Genomic DNA, 13,599 nt, shown 5'->3' on the forward strand with positions numbered 1-13,599 from the left:
AGCACTGTATTCCGCTGTAACAAACAGACAAGCCAGATATTGACATATCACTAGACAGACCAGACGTAATGTGGTATCAATGTTGTGAATTGGAGAGAGCCGGACAAGGGGAACAGGCTTGACAGGGAATTACTTTCTACACTAGTAGAACCTCCCATAGCATCAGGGAGATACAGTAAAGACTAATACACTAGTAGAACCTCCCATAGCATCAGGGGGATACAGTAAAGACTAATACACTAGTAGCACCTCCCATAGCATCAGGGGGATACAGTAAAGACTAATACACTAGTAGCACCTCCCATAGCATCAGGGAGATACAGTAAAGACTAATACACTAGTAGAACCTCCCATAGCATCAGGGAGATACAGTAAAGACTAATACACTAGTAGAACCTCCCATAGCATCAGGGAGATACAGTAAAGACTAATACACTAGTAGCACCTCCCATAGCATCAGGGGGATACAGTAAAGACTAATACACTAGTAGAACCTCCCATAGCATCAGGGAGATACAGTAAAGACTAATACACTAGTAGAACCTCCCATAGCATCAGGGAGATACAGTAAAGACTAATACACTAGTAGAACCTCCCATAGCATCAGGGAGATACAGTAAAGACTAATACACTAGTAGAACCTCCCATAGCATCAGGGGGATACAGTAAAGACTAATACACTAGTAGAACCTCCCATAGCATCAGGGAGATACAGTAAAGACTAATACACTAGTAGAACCTCCCATAGCATCAGGGAGATACAGTAAAGACTAATACACTAGTAGCACCTCCCATAGCATCAGGGGGATACAGTAAAGACTAATACACTAGTAGCACCTCATCAGGGGGATACAGTAAAGACTAATACACTAGTAGCACCTCATCAGGGGGATACAGTAAAGACTAATACACTAGTAGAACCTCCCATAGCATCAGGGGGATACAGTAAAGACTAATACACTAGTAGAACCTCCCATAGCATCAGGGAGATACAGTAAAGACTAATACACTAGTAGAACCTCCCATAGCATCAGGGAGATACAGTAAAGACTAATACACTAGTAGCACCTCCCATAGCATCAGGGAGATACAGTAAAGACTAATACACTAGTAGAACCTCCCATAGCATCAGGGAGATACAGTAAAGACTAATACACTAGTAGAACCTCCCATAGCATCAGGGGGATACAGTAAAGACTAATACACTAGTAGAACCTCCCATAGCATCAGGGGGATACAGTAAAGACTAATACACTAGTAGAACCTCCCATAGCATCAGGGAGATACAGTAAAGACTAATACACTAGTAGAACCTCCCATAGCATCAGGGAGATACAGTAAAGACTAATACACTAGTAGCACCTCCCATAGCATCAGGGGGATACAGTAAAGACTAATACACTAGTAGAACCTCCCATAGCATCAGGGAGATACAGTAAAGACTAATACACTAGTAGCACCTCCCATAGCATCAGGGAGATACAGTAAAGACTAATACACTAGTAGAACCTCCCATAGCATCAGGGAGATACAGTAAAGACTAATACACTAGTAGAACCTCCCATAGCATCAGGGGGATACAGTAAAGACTAATACACTAGTAGAACCTCCCATAGCATCAGGGAGATACAGTAAAGACTAATACACTAGTAGAACCTCCCATAGCATCAGGGAGATACAGTAAAGACTAATACACTAGTAGAACCTCCCATAGCATCAGGGAGATACAGTAAAGACTAATACACTAGTAGAACCTCCCATAGCATCAGGGAGATACAGTAAAGACTAATACACTAGTAGAACCTCCCATAGCATCAGGGAGATACAGTAAAGACTAATACACTAGTAGAACCTCCCATAGCATCAGGGAGATACAGTAAAGACTAATACACTAGTAGAACCTCCCATAGCATCAGGGGGATACAGTAAAGACTAATACACTAGTAGAACCTCCCATAGCATCAGGGAGATACAGTAAAGACTAATACACTAGTAGCACCTCCCATAGCATCAGGGGGATACAGTAAAGACTAATACACTAGTACTGACTGTAAAGGGTGTAGTAGGGTTGCCAAATTCCCAGAAACTTTCCCCAAATCTCCAGGTTTTCCAGAAATCGCCATCGGAGGATTCCCGGATTCAGGAGAAGCAGAAAAGGAATACTCCAACAGGGATTTCTGGAAATGTCTCCAATTGCAACCCTAAAATGGTGCCATCACTACTGGGACCTACTTCTAAATTCCGAGGCCCAGAGCTGAGCTAGTTTTATTCTGTGGTTCCTAATTAGGGATTGGTTGGCTGCTTCCCCAGGGAGCCTCTGACCTGTTAGCAGTCTCATTACTCTCGCTCCAGTTCCTGAGCACTGAACTGATTCAACGGGAATACCAGCCCAGTTTTGAAGAGACTTAGTGGGACAGTTACTCTTATACAGCACACGCATGCCTACAGTACATCTCAGTTAATGCCTAAACGATAGTGGAGAATCGAGGCTGCCTGATCTACAACGTTGTGAAAGGACCCACTAAGACAGTTGCTCTAATACTGTAGCCTTTATCTCTGTTCACTTCAAGTCTATTCAATATAATGAGTGGAGTAATGATTTACTATGCAGGTTAAACATGGGTAAATAAATACTTTGTAATGCAAGAGGTTATACAGTTGCTCTAATATAGGACTATATCTCAGTTAATGTATATTGAATATAGTAGTCTATGCTTTACTATGTAGGCTAAACAACATGGGTAAATATTTTGTAATGTAAGGTTTAACACATTGCCGGGCGCGTTGCCGCTTTGCAACTGGCACGTCACAAATAAATAAAATTAGTGGGATATTATTGAGTCATTAGGCTTCTGCTAAAATATAGATTCGAAAATATGTTTCTCTCCATGGGTGCCCTCTTAAAGCTCCAATATCTAACTTCTTGGACGACCCGACTAAATTCACATAGAAATGTGAGTTCTAGATCCGTCAATCATTGAAAGCAAGTCTAAGAAGCGGTATATCTGTTGTATGTGCGCTAATTCTATGCTTCCCATTACAAATATTGATATAACAACCATCATACCAAAGTAAACTTGGAGTCACGCGATTACAAGTTGTGTGGTCCTCCCTCTACAACTCGTCGGGAAAGCATGTAGTTTATTAGGCTACAGATGAAATAAGTTATGATGAACTTCACAGGCTGGCGAAAGTGCAATGTGATTAGCTTGATGCTCCTCTCCAATAAATATTGATGGTCTTATTCTGGTGACATGATGATCGATGCTTGGCTGCAGTTTAACAAATGAAAAAAAATCTCGCTCTTTTGGCCATAATAATCTCCTCATGTAGGCTATACCCGCACTGCATCTGCGAGCTGTTGGCAGTGTTGACAGTGCTGAATAACAACTTAAACATGAACTTACAGAAAATAACTGCTGTTTTTGAGTATTTGTTGAGTCTCTAGTCATGGTTTTGAAAAAGTTTTGAAATATCACAGTATCATCTTTGATGTGCGGGCCTCCCGAGTGGCGCAGCGGTCTAAGGCACTGCATCGCAGAGCTTGAGGCGTCACTACAGCCTGGGTTCAATTCCCAGGATGTGTCACAGCCGGCCATGACCAGGAGACCCATGAGGCAGCGCACAATTGGCCCAGCGCCATCTGGGTTAGGGGAGGGTTTGGCTGGCCGGGATGTCCTTGTCCCATCGCGCTCTAGCGACTCCTTGTGGCGGGCTGGGCGCCTGCAAGCTGATATCTTTTGCCAGTTTTAAGGCGTTTCCTCCGACACATTGGTGCGGCTGGCTTCCGGGTTAAGCAAGCAATGTGTCAACAAGAAGTGCGGCTTGGCAGGGTTGTGTTTCGGAGGACGCATGGCTCTCGACCTTCGCCTCTCCCGAGTCCGTACAGGAGTTGCATCAATGGGACAAGACTAACTACCAATTGGATATCACGAAATTGTAGGCTGAGTTCTACTTTCAGACATATGAAATGGTTCAAAGTGGAAACCCTTTGCCTTCCCGGTGCTTGGGCAGCCGAATCAAGTGCACCTCCCGCCAACAGCGCGAAAATAAATAAATAAATGAACGCATGGCTTTATAGTTTAACAGAAATGTAAATGAATGGGCTTAACATGCTGTATTATTTTCCCTTCCGTACAGACTAATTAGCATATGAAGTATAGAATTTGCATAAAGTATTATAACAAGTTTATTCTAATTTCAGAAATTGTTTAAAATTGTTACAAACTCACAGTTAGGCATTAAGCATAAAGATTTGTTAATAATAGGACCAGCCTACTTTCAATTATTGGGCTGAAATTACTGTAATTATGTATTCCGTAGTGCCTAATTTGCATTGCAGTCCTATCCTTATAAAATGAGATGCTTCTCTATAACATGGAATACAAAGTATAACACCAGCACTACACTTTCATTTTGTCTTTCAACACCCTAATAATATTGGCCAAGTATGCTTTGCGTTGGTGTATGACTAATGTTCTGTGATATGACGTCTGCTTCCCAAATGGCACCCTATTCTTTTTATAGTGCACTGTTTGACCAGATAAGGTCAAAAGTAGTGCACTATAAAGGGAATAAAGCTTGATTTGGGACAACCTATAAAATCAACCAACATGTGTTTCCTTGTGAGATACAATTCTCAATTCGCACTTAAACCACAAGGGGGCAGCAGACTGCATAGAGGGAGAGGGGAGAGATGAGAAATAGGTGCTAAGGGGTACAGTACCTCCATAGTCTGAGAGTGATGCATGGTTTTGATTGCATTCGCGGCCTGAGCCCTGGTAGAAAATGTGATAAACGCACAGCCTGTAAGGGAGGGGAGAGGGAACAAGAGGAGGAGGAAGGGAGGGACAGACAAGAGGAGGGAGGGTAGGAGGGAGGGACAAAGAAGAAACAAAACAAGACAAAAAGGTTTTGGGACACGTCGTTATGAAATCCCAAATAACACATTACAGTAACATAGAATGAACGGCACTCCAAGCACACAGAAGAACGACCGCTCTCACTGGTTAGCACATGGAAGTAACATAACAATACAGTCACAACAACCACACGAGCACATTAACGTAACATTGATTGACGCATTATACCACAATCAAGAGAAGCTGTGGATGAATTGGGCTAGTTGGGGATGTGATTACTGGGTGGGTGAGACACTAATTGAGATAACTACAGAAAACACACACTCCTCTCACACAACACACACACTAAATGGCTATTATGGCGATTTCCTAGCAAAAAGATAAATATTCATTTTAAAATGACATAGCAACACATGCTACAACGATGATGACAGAGACTACAGGGTGAACTGCTGCACTGACAGTTGAGCTCTGCATATTCTTCTATTACTTAGGGATGGGCATTTTGACTGTTCCGAGTACTCGCATGATTTCTTTCTGTACTTGAGTACACAAATAAAACATTTTTTTTTTTTAACACACTGGAAAGAAATATGAGCGCATTTATCTATAAGCTTGTGCCAAAAGTGCGTGACAATGCCTAATTTATAACCATTACAGAGACCAAATCCTAATTGTAATAATACACTATATATGGAAAGTATGTGGACACCCCTTCAAATGAGTGGATTCGGCTATTTCAGCCACCCGTTGCTGAAAGGTGTATAAAATCGAGCACACAGCCATGCAATCTCCATAGACAAACATTGGCAGTAGAATGGCCTTACTGAAGAGCTCAGTGACTTTCAACATGGCACCGTCGTAGGATGCCACCTTTCCAACAAGTCAGTTTGTTAAACGTTCTGCCCTGCTACTGCTGCCCCGGTCAACTGTAAGTGCTGTTATTGTGAAGTGGAAAAGTCTAGGAGCAACAGCGGTTCAGCCGCGAAGTGGTAGGCCACACAAGCTCACAGAACGGGAATTCCGAGTGCTAAAATGCTTAGCGCGTAAAAATCTGACCTCGGTTGCAACCCTCACCACAAGTTCCAAACTGCTTCTGGAAGCAACTTCAGCTGTTCGTCGGGAGCTTCATGAAATGGGTTTCCATGGCCAACCAGCCGTGCACAAGCCTAAAATCACCATGTGCAATGCCAAGCGTCGGCTGGAGTGGTGTAAAGCTTGCCGCCATTGGACTCTGGAGCAAGGGAAACGCGTTCTCTGGAGTGATGAATCACGCTTCACCATCTGGCAGTCCGACAGATGAATCTGGGTTTGGCAGATGCCAGGAGAACGCTACCTGCCCCAATGCATAGTGCCAACTGTAAAGTTTGGTGGAGGAGGAATAATGGTCTGGGGCTGATTTATTTTCATGGTTTGAGCTAGGCCCATTAGTACCAGTGAAGGGAAATCTTAACGCTACAGCATACAATGACATTCAGAAATGGTTTGTCGAGATCAATATGGAATAACTTGACTGGCCTGCACAGAGCCCTGACCTCAACCCCATCAAACACCTTTGGGATGAATTGGAACGCAGATTGCTAACTAGGCCTATTCACCCAACATCAGTGCCCAATCTCACTAATGCTCTTGTGGCTGAATGGAAGCAAGTCCCCGCAGCAAATGTTCCAACATCTAGTGGAAAGCCTTTCCAGAAGAGTGGAGGTTGTTATAGCAGCAAAGGGGGGACCAACTCCATATTAATGCCCATAATTTAGAATGAGATGTTTGACGAGCAGGTGTCCACATACTTTTGATCATGTAGTGTATATTCAGTCAATAAAAAAGCAAGTGACATTTCAGACGAATTTATTGAAATCGTAATATAAACTGGTTATATATTACACAATCTCCAAAAAGGCAGTAACCTTAGCAGTGGTGCGTGCTTGTAGAAGCTTATGGCTGTGTAATGGCATAGCCTTGCTTTGTTCATTTAGCAGACAAGACGCTCTTATTTCCAGAGCCCTTACCACAGTCAAGTCACCTATTTTATAGTAAAAAAAAACATGTAATAATAGAATACATTTAAAAAATCCAAATGGAAAAAGTTGAAATAGTGACTATTTGAAATGGGGCTCAATTTGGCGAGTTGAAAGACCGTTTTTTCAGGGTTACAAAACAAAATGGTCTTCTTTTCGATATACAGACGTTCAATTTAGTTTATTCTGCCTGTTCTTTGGAAATGTCTAAATGGATTAACAATTCCACATTGAACAAGGCACGGTGATGAATTACGGCCACGACGTCGGTTTGGTGAGAAGGCCTAGCCTTAATGATTCGGATGAAAATCTCTCTTTAAAAATATGTCTTTATCAAACTAATGTTTTTGTGTATTCACAGTGTGGAACCTGTCTATGTTTAGGGGGGGGGGGGGGGGGTTATAACCTAGGCCAGGGGTATTCAACGCATACCCTACGAGGTCTGGAGCCTGCTGCTGTTCTGTTCTACCTGGATTAAATTGCACCCACCTGGTGTTCCAGGTCTAAAATCCGTCCCTGATTAGAGGGGAACAATGGAAAAAAACACAGTGGAACTGGCATCGAGATCCAGTGTTGAGTTTGAGAGGCCTAGGCTAACCAACTCCAAACGGCACAAGCAGTTTGCAAAGTAGCCTAAGCGGAAAATAGACAGGTCACATTTTATTCCAAAACCGCTGCAACGGTTGTTGGAACACATTTTCCTACTTCAAATCTACCAGTCCATTTGAATTTGGTAAGAAATGGAGCTTTTGTTTCCCATCAGTTAGATACGTTTTTATAGGCATTTACTTCTGTAGGCCTAACAGGAGCTTGCGTGCGCACTCAGCATGCGCATGTGTAGGGAGCGGTCGGAACGCAATTGAGTGAATGAGACACAGGGGGGAAAGGACTTTTAGGGAGAAGAACTATGTGATCCTTAAGGCTCGGTTTCTTTTTTGTTGTGCCCCGCAAATGCACATGTTCAAATGGAACACTAGAGTCAAAGCAAATTAACGTCGTCTTTAAGACAACATTAAAAAAATTAATTAAAAAATAAATTGGGACAAAATTTTGCTTGTACGAGCTGCTACAAAGCACATCCACCAAATAGTTTTTACACTATTTTTTCCCCCCCTCTGGTTAATGATCGAGCTTCGTACTCGATAATTCATGCCCATCCATACTATTATTGCATTTGTCGGTCTCACTTGCTTTTATGGCGTCTTATGCGGCACAGATAGAAGTTGTGGCAGGCAGAGGTGGAGCAGTGGAATAATCCCATCCTTTGTGGAGCACGGTGGGGGCGGTGCGGTACTGATTGTGTGTGTCCTGTGTTGCCTGCCAGCTGAGGCCGGCCTAGAACACCAGCAGCCATGGGGTTGCCATGGCGACGGCTGGGACTATTGTTACAGGCGGGAGTTGAGAGCTGTGAGTGTTGATGCACCCCCTCCCTCTGCTGCAGAGATGTAGGAGGTGGTGAGTGTGTCACGGGGAGAGTCATATCGGGGTGGATTTGGGAGGGGGGGGGGGCGAGAGAGAGCGAGGAGGGGGCCAACTTTGGGTGAATAGGATATGAATATTGGGGCAGGGTGGGAAGGGTGGAAATAAAAGGTTTGGGAGCAGTGTAGTAAGGCAGGCACTAGGCAAGTCTGTGTTCTTTTATCGGCGGGTGTAGTAGTGGACTACTCTAGTGATGAATTTCAAAATCAAACGCTAGCTCCTATTTCCTACCCACTATTGTGATCTGAGAAGATTGGATCGGTGGAAGCAATATAGCGACATTTAAAGAGGAAGCCACTACCATAAATACCATATATCTGGGCCTCCCGAGTGGCGCAGCTGTCTATGGCGCGGCGCACCATTGGCACAGCGTCGTCCGGGTTAGGGGAGGGTTTGGCCATGGGGGCTTTACTTGGCTCATCGTGCTCTAGCCACTCCATGTGATGGGCAGGGTGCCTGCAGGCTCAGTGTGTCCTCCGACACATTGGTGCGGCTGGCTTCCGGGTTAAGCAGGCGGGTGTTAAGGAGCGCGGTTTGCCCGGTCATGTTTTGGAGGACGCATGACTCGACTGTCGCCTCCCGAGCCCGTTGGGTAGTTGCAGCAATGACACAAGATCGAAATTGGGGGGGATGAAGAGAGTAAAATACTAAAAATCTCATAATATATACAGGATGGCCTAGGGTGCGTTTTATCTAAAATGACTTTCAGTACATTTGACATACATTTCTGGTATGTGTATTATGATCCCTGTAGGAATTGAACCCAAGACCTTTGCTTTGGTTCCGAGTGCCACGCCCTTACAAACTGATCCACTGACACAGGACCACTTGGTATAACGGGAGCGTGGAGCAGAAGGACACGGCGTTACCCACAACCCACCTCTGCTCAGACCGTCAGGTCCTCTGAGAATTCGGCATTCCTCTATCTGTCCAAAAGCAGAGAACATCATCCGGACCTCGTTCTCGCCGTATTTCTTTGTCACCATTCCAATGAAGAGCTTTCTGTCTTCCACCGCTGAAATGGAGAGGAAAGAATGAGTGACAGCAAAACAGCGATAGCAAAATGGGCTATGCAACCTTCCACCTCTCTTTTTGCTAGTTCAATCTCTCCTCTCCCCTCCTTGCAACCCTCTCACTCAATGAGTCAGCTCGCCCCTTTTCGTTCTCTAAATCTCTATCTTACTGCTTCATCTCTCCCTCCTCCCCAATCTCTTCTTCTTCAGACGGATGACTGCTTTATCATCCCCTTATCCTCCCACCAGATCCCTCTGTACCCGCCTTCCTCTCGCTCCTCTCCCCCATCATAAAGCTCCTTTAAATCCTAGTAACCTCTGACACCCCTGAAATACTGAATTTACAGCACAGAGCACAATTTCGGCAGCCTGGTCCCAGATCTGTTTGTTCCATAATAGCCAACTTCTATGGTCGTTGTCATGCCTTGGCAGCACAAACAGACGAGTACCATTTGGGCCATCGTGTGGGAACTAAAACATAGAGACAGTCTCCTTTTTATTTCCTTTCCCAATCTTAATTCTTCTTGGTGCAATTTCCTCACTTCCTCGGAGACTTCATGGTAGCTGTGTTCTGTTCTCAGGTTGTGACCCAAATGGCACCCTATATAGCCCACTACTTTTGACCACAGCCCTGGTCAGAATTAGTGCACGATATAAGGGAATAAGGTGTCATTTGGGACGCAACCCTTCCCTGTAACCGGCCAGCCGCTACGTTTTGTTTATACACACTTTAGCCTGTGTCACAGCGCATCTGCAATGATGTCACTCACCGTTTGTTTTCTCGCTGTCAGCGGGTTTCATCTGGATGGGATGATGCATCTGGAAGGAGGAGGAAACGGTAGAATCATGTTAAACATCAACCTATCATCAGGCCTGTCATCACAATGACACACACTAACCAACCGTTAGTTACCACGACGATGAACAGGCCAGGTGCTTGGCTATGTTTTTTGTTTTCTCTTGCTCCCTGGCCCTTTAGCAATTGTTTAAACATTTCGTTCTCTCCTAGCCTCCTCTCCTTGACTGATCTGAAAGAACTGACAAGGTGAAAGCCAGCCCAATAAAGAGCTCGACTCCATATTGTTTTCACCTGTCAAGTCTCACAGGTCAAGTTACCTTTTCCAATCAGTGCAGATGAAGGAAAGGAGGTGAGGATGGATTTTTAGACAAGTATTGCTCTCTTGCTCGTTATTACCCTTCTTCCTCCACCTCATCCTCCTCTGTCAGCATCTTTCTCATTCGATCGCCCCCTCTCAGATTCTATTATCCCTCACACTATAGTGAGCTATAGAAAAGGATATGTCCACTGGCTAGTATTTGGGCTCAAATTCTCTCCTCTTTCTTTGGGTTGGGCCAGAGCAGTAGTCATATGATCGCAGTTATTGATTCTCTCCGTCATCATCCTTTCAGGATCCATTTAAGTTGTCCCCCCCCCACACAGTCCCCAGAACAAATTCAAGGTAATATACTAGGGCTTACCCCATTTAGTTGACTGGTCGATTGTTTGGTTGATAGACTGTTGGTCAACCGATATTTCTTTAGTCGAGCAGTACATTTAAAAAAATCATGGTGTACAAAACACCTGTCTGATTGGCGCCTGTCTGAGTGGACTGATCCATTGTGGAGGTCGTGGGGATGGCGCAGTCCATCAGTCTAAGACATGTGCTACTGAAATTGTATATGGTTATATTATGTAAGAACAATGTTGCAACACAAATAAAAGTTATATTTTTTTTATAACAAATGAGCTTTCTTCCGTGTTGGATAGTGGTCGCTGTCTGCGGTTCTGAATCACATCAGTGCGCTGTCGAATTGGTGCCTTTTCCTAGACCATGCTGCTATGTGCTTAATAGCAAAGTTAACCCGCATATTGGTGTTGAGAACAATGCGGCGGAGGCAACAGCAGATTTAGGAGAAGAGAAAACAGCCCTTGGCTTAATTGTCTCAGAAAAGTGAGGCGAGAGGAAACCAACTTAATTAGGTCTACAATCAATAGCCTAACTGTTAAATGTGCCTGGCTTTATAAATCATCCATTTATATCTACAAAAATAAGACAGATCCTGCTTCTGTTGCCTGTTTGAGTGTTTAATAGCCTACTGATTCCGTGAGCACCAAGCCTCACGCAACAATTTCACAAATTCGGCGGGTTTTTAATATTTGCTATGCTGTAATAAAGGCGTTACACTTTATTTTCGTTAGACCAGCCTCTCTGGTATTATGAATAATTTATTTAGTGTTTACACTTCCAAATTGTCAGAAATAATTTTATTTATAATAACAACAACAAAGACCCTCCTTTTTCCTTGATCTCATTGTTACTATTATTATAATCATTAATAGGGTTAGTATAGCAGCCTTGTATAACCACCATCGAGCTGTAGGTCTAAGAGCACATCCTAAATACTGTAACTTACTTACAGTAGCTTATATGAGCATTGAAATAGCCTACTGTATCAATCAATCATTTATTTGTTAATGTCATCACACAGCATACAAATCATTCATGATGTGAAACGCAATCAAGCATTTTAGTTTTAAAATAAAATAAAGCGACCATGGAATAATTAGCATAAATCGTTCCATTTTGGGAAAATTGCGTTCACGAATCAATGAGACCGTTTTTAGTCTTTGATGTAATAAAAGCGTTACAAAAACCAAAGTTACACTCTGGTACGCTTATAATTGATTTAGTGTTGTTTGCAATATATTTCTGACCGTCTGGAACAATGTAATCTAACAGCACCTGTTTGGCACACAGAATATGCGCGCAATGCTTACCCTATACTTTTATTTACAGTATTTTCTACAACTAGTCAAAATGATTCCAGGGACAGCCCTAAAACACACAGTACTATACAGAGCCATGGAACTCCCTTCCATCTCATATAGCGCAAGGGAACAGCAAACCTGGTTTAAAATACAAATAAAGCAACACCTCACCACAACACCTCCCCCCCATGTGACCTACTTTTTGTGTGCATGTATTGACCTTTGTGTCTAACTGATAGATGCACACACACAGCCACCGCCCACACCCCCTACATGTTAATGTATGTAAATTGTAAAGTATTTTGTCTGTAATGTCTTTTTTGTTATGTGTCGAACCCCATAGGACTAGCTGTCGCCATTGGCATCGGCTAATGGGGATCCTAATAAAAATCTAACAGCGCTGCTCTCTTCTAGCCTGCTTCTTAATGACTGCATCCTAAATGTCACCTATATTAGTGTTTTCATGATACCAACATTTTACTAAGGATCGCGATAACAAGAAGGGAAAAATTCAGTGGCATAGCGTACTGTTCACCCATCTCCAGGACGCTTGTTCCCGTTTTCTAAACGTTATGCGCCTATGCTACACAAAAAAACAGGCACTAATATTCACACTTATTGAATTGAATTTCACACACATTTAATTTCACTCACTCTTCCCCACACACACACACTCTCCCACTCCCCCACCCACCCCCACACACACACTCTCCCACTCCCCCCACCCCACCCACTCTCCCACTCCCCCACCCACCCCCACACACACTCACTCTCTCCCCCACACTCTCACTCTCCCCCACACACACACACTCTTCCCCCTCACACACACACACACACACTTTCACCCCCCCCCCACACACACACACACTCAACCACCCACACTCACTCTCCCACACACTCACTCCCCCACACACTCACTCTCTCCCCCACACTCCCCCCCACACACTCTCCCCCCCCCCCCCACACACACACCCACCCTCCCCCACACACACCCACTCCCCCACACACACCCTCTCCCCCCCACACACTCTCACTCCCCCCCACACACACCCACCCTCCCCCACACACACCCACTCTCCCCCACACTCACCCACTCCCCCACACTCACTCTCTCTCCCCCCCACACACACACCCACACACACCCTCTCCCACACACACCCTCTCCCACACACACCCTCTCCCCCAATACTCCCACACACCCTCTCCCCCAACACTCCCACACTCCCCCCAATACTCCCACACACCCTCTCCCCCAACACTCCCACACTCCCCCCAATACTCCCACACACCTCCCAACTTTAAAAACATTAGACACCAAAAATAATGTGTGGACCAGAAAGATATATATTTTTGATATAGTTAGGCCTAGTGGTTAGAGCGGCAGGAAGCCTAGTGGTTAGAGCGTTGGGCCAGTAACCTGAAGGTTGCTGGATCGAATCCCCGAGCATTCTGCCCCT

The 13,599-nt window shown here is 44.3% G+C and overlaps 1 protein-coding gene across 11 annotated transcripts in view; it reads right to left on the bottom strand.

Annotated features, from left to right (window-relative positions):
* LOC106573061 (CUGBP Elav-like family member 2) overlaps positions 1-13,599 on the bottom strand; it is a 72,112-nt gene that overhangs the window by 12,949 nt on the left and 45,564 nt on the right. For all 11 annotated transcript variants that reach the window (XM_045696867.2, XM_045696865.2, XM_045696862.2 and 8 more), the window contains exons 4-6: positions 10,143-10,191; positions 9,240-9,374; positions 4,727-4,806 (exon numbers count right to left, since the gene is read on the bottom strand). In XM_045696867.2, the coding sequence (XP_045552823.1) occupies positions 4,727-4,806; positions 9,240-9,374; positions 10,143-10,191 (264 nt within the window). The remainder of the gene's footprint in view (positions 1-4,726; positions 4,807-9,239; positions 9,375-10,142; positions 10,192-13,599) is intronic.

The sequence above is a fragment of the Salmo salar genome, chromosome 16 (assembly GCF_965601325.2).
Source record: "Salmo salar chromosome 16, fSalSal1, whole genome shotgun sequence".
NCBI classification, from domain to species: Eukaryota; Metazoa; Chordata; class Actinopteri; order Salmoniformes; family Salmonidae; genus Salmo; species Salmo salar.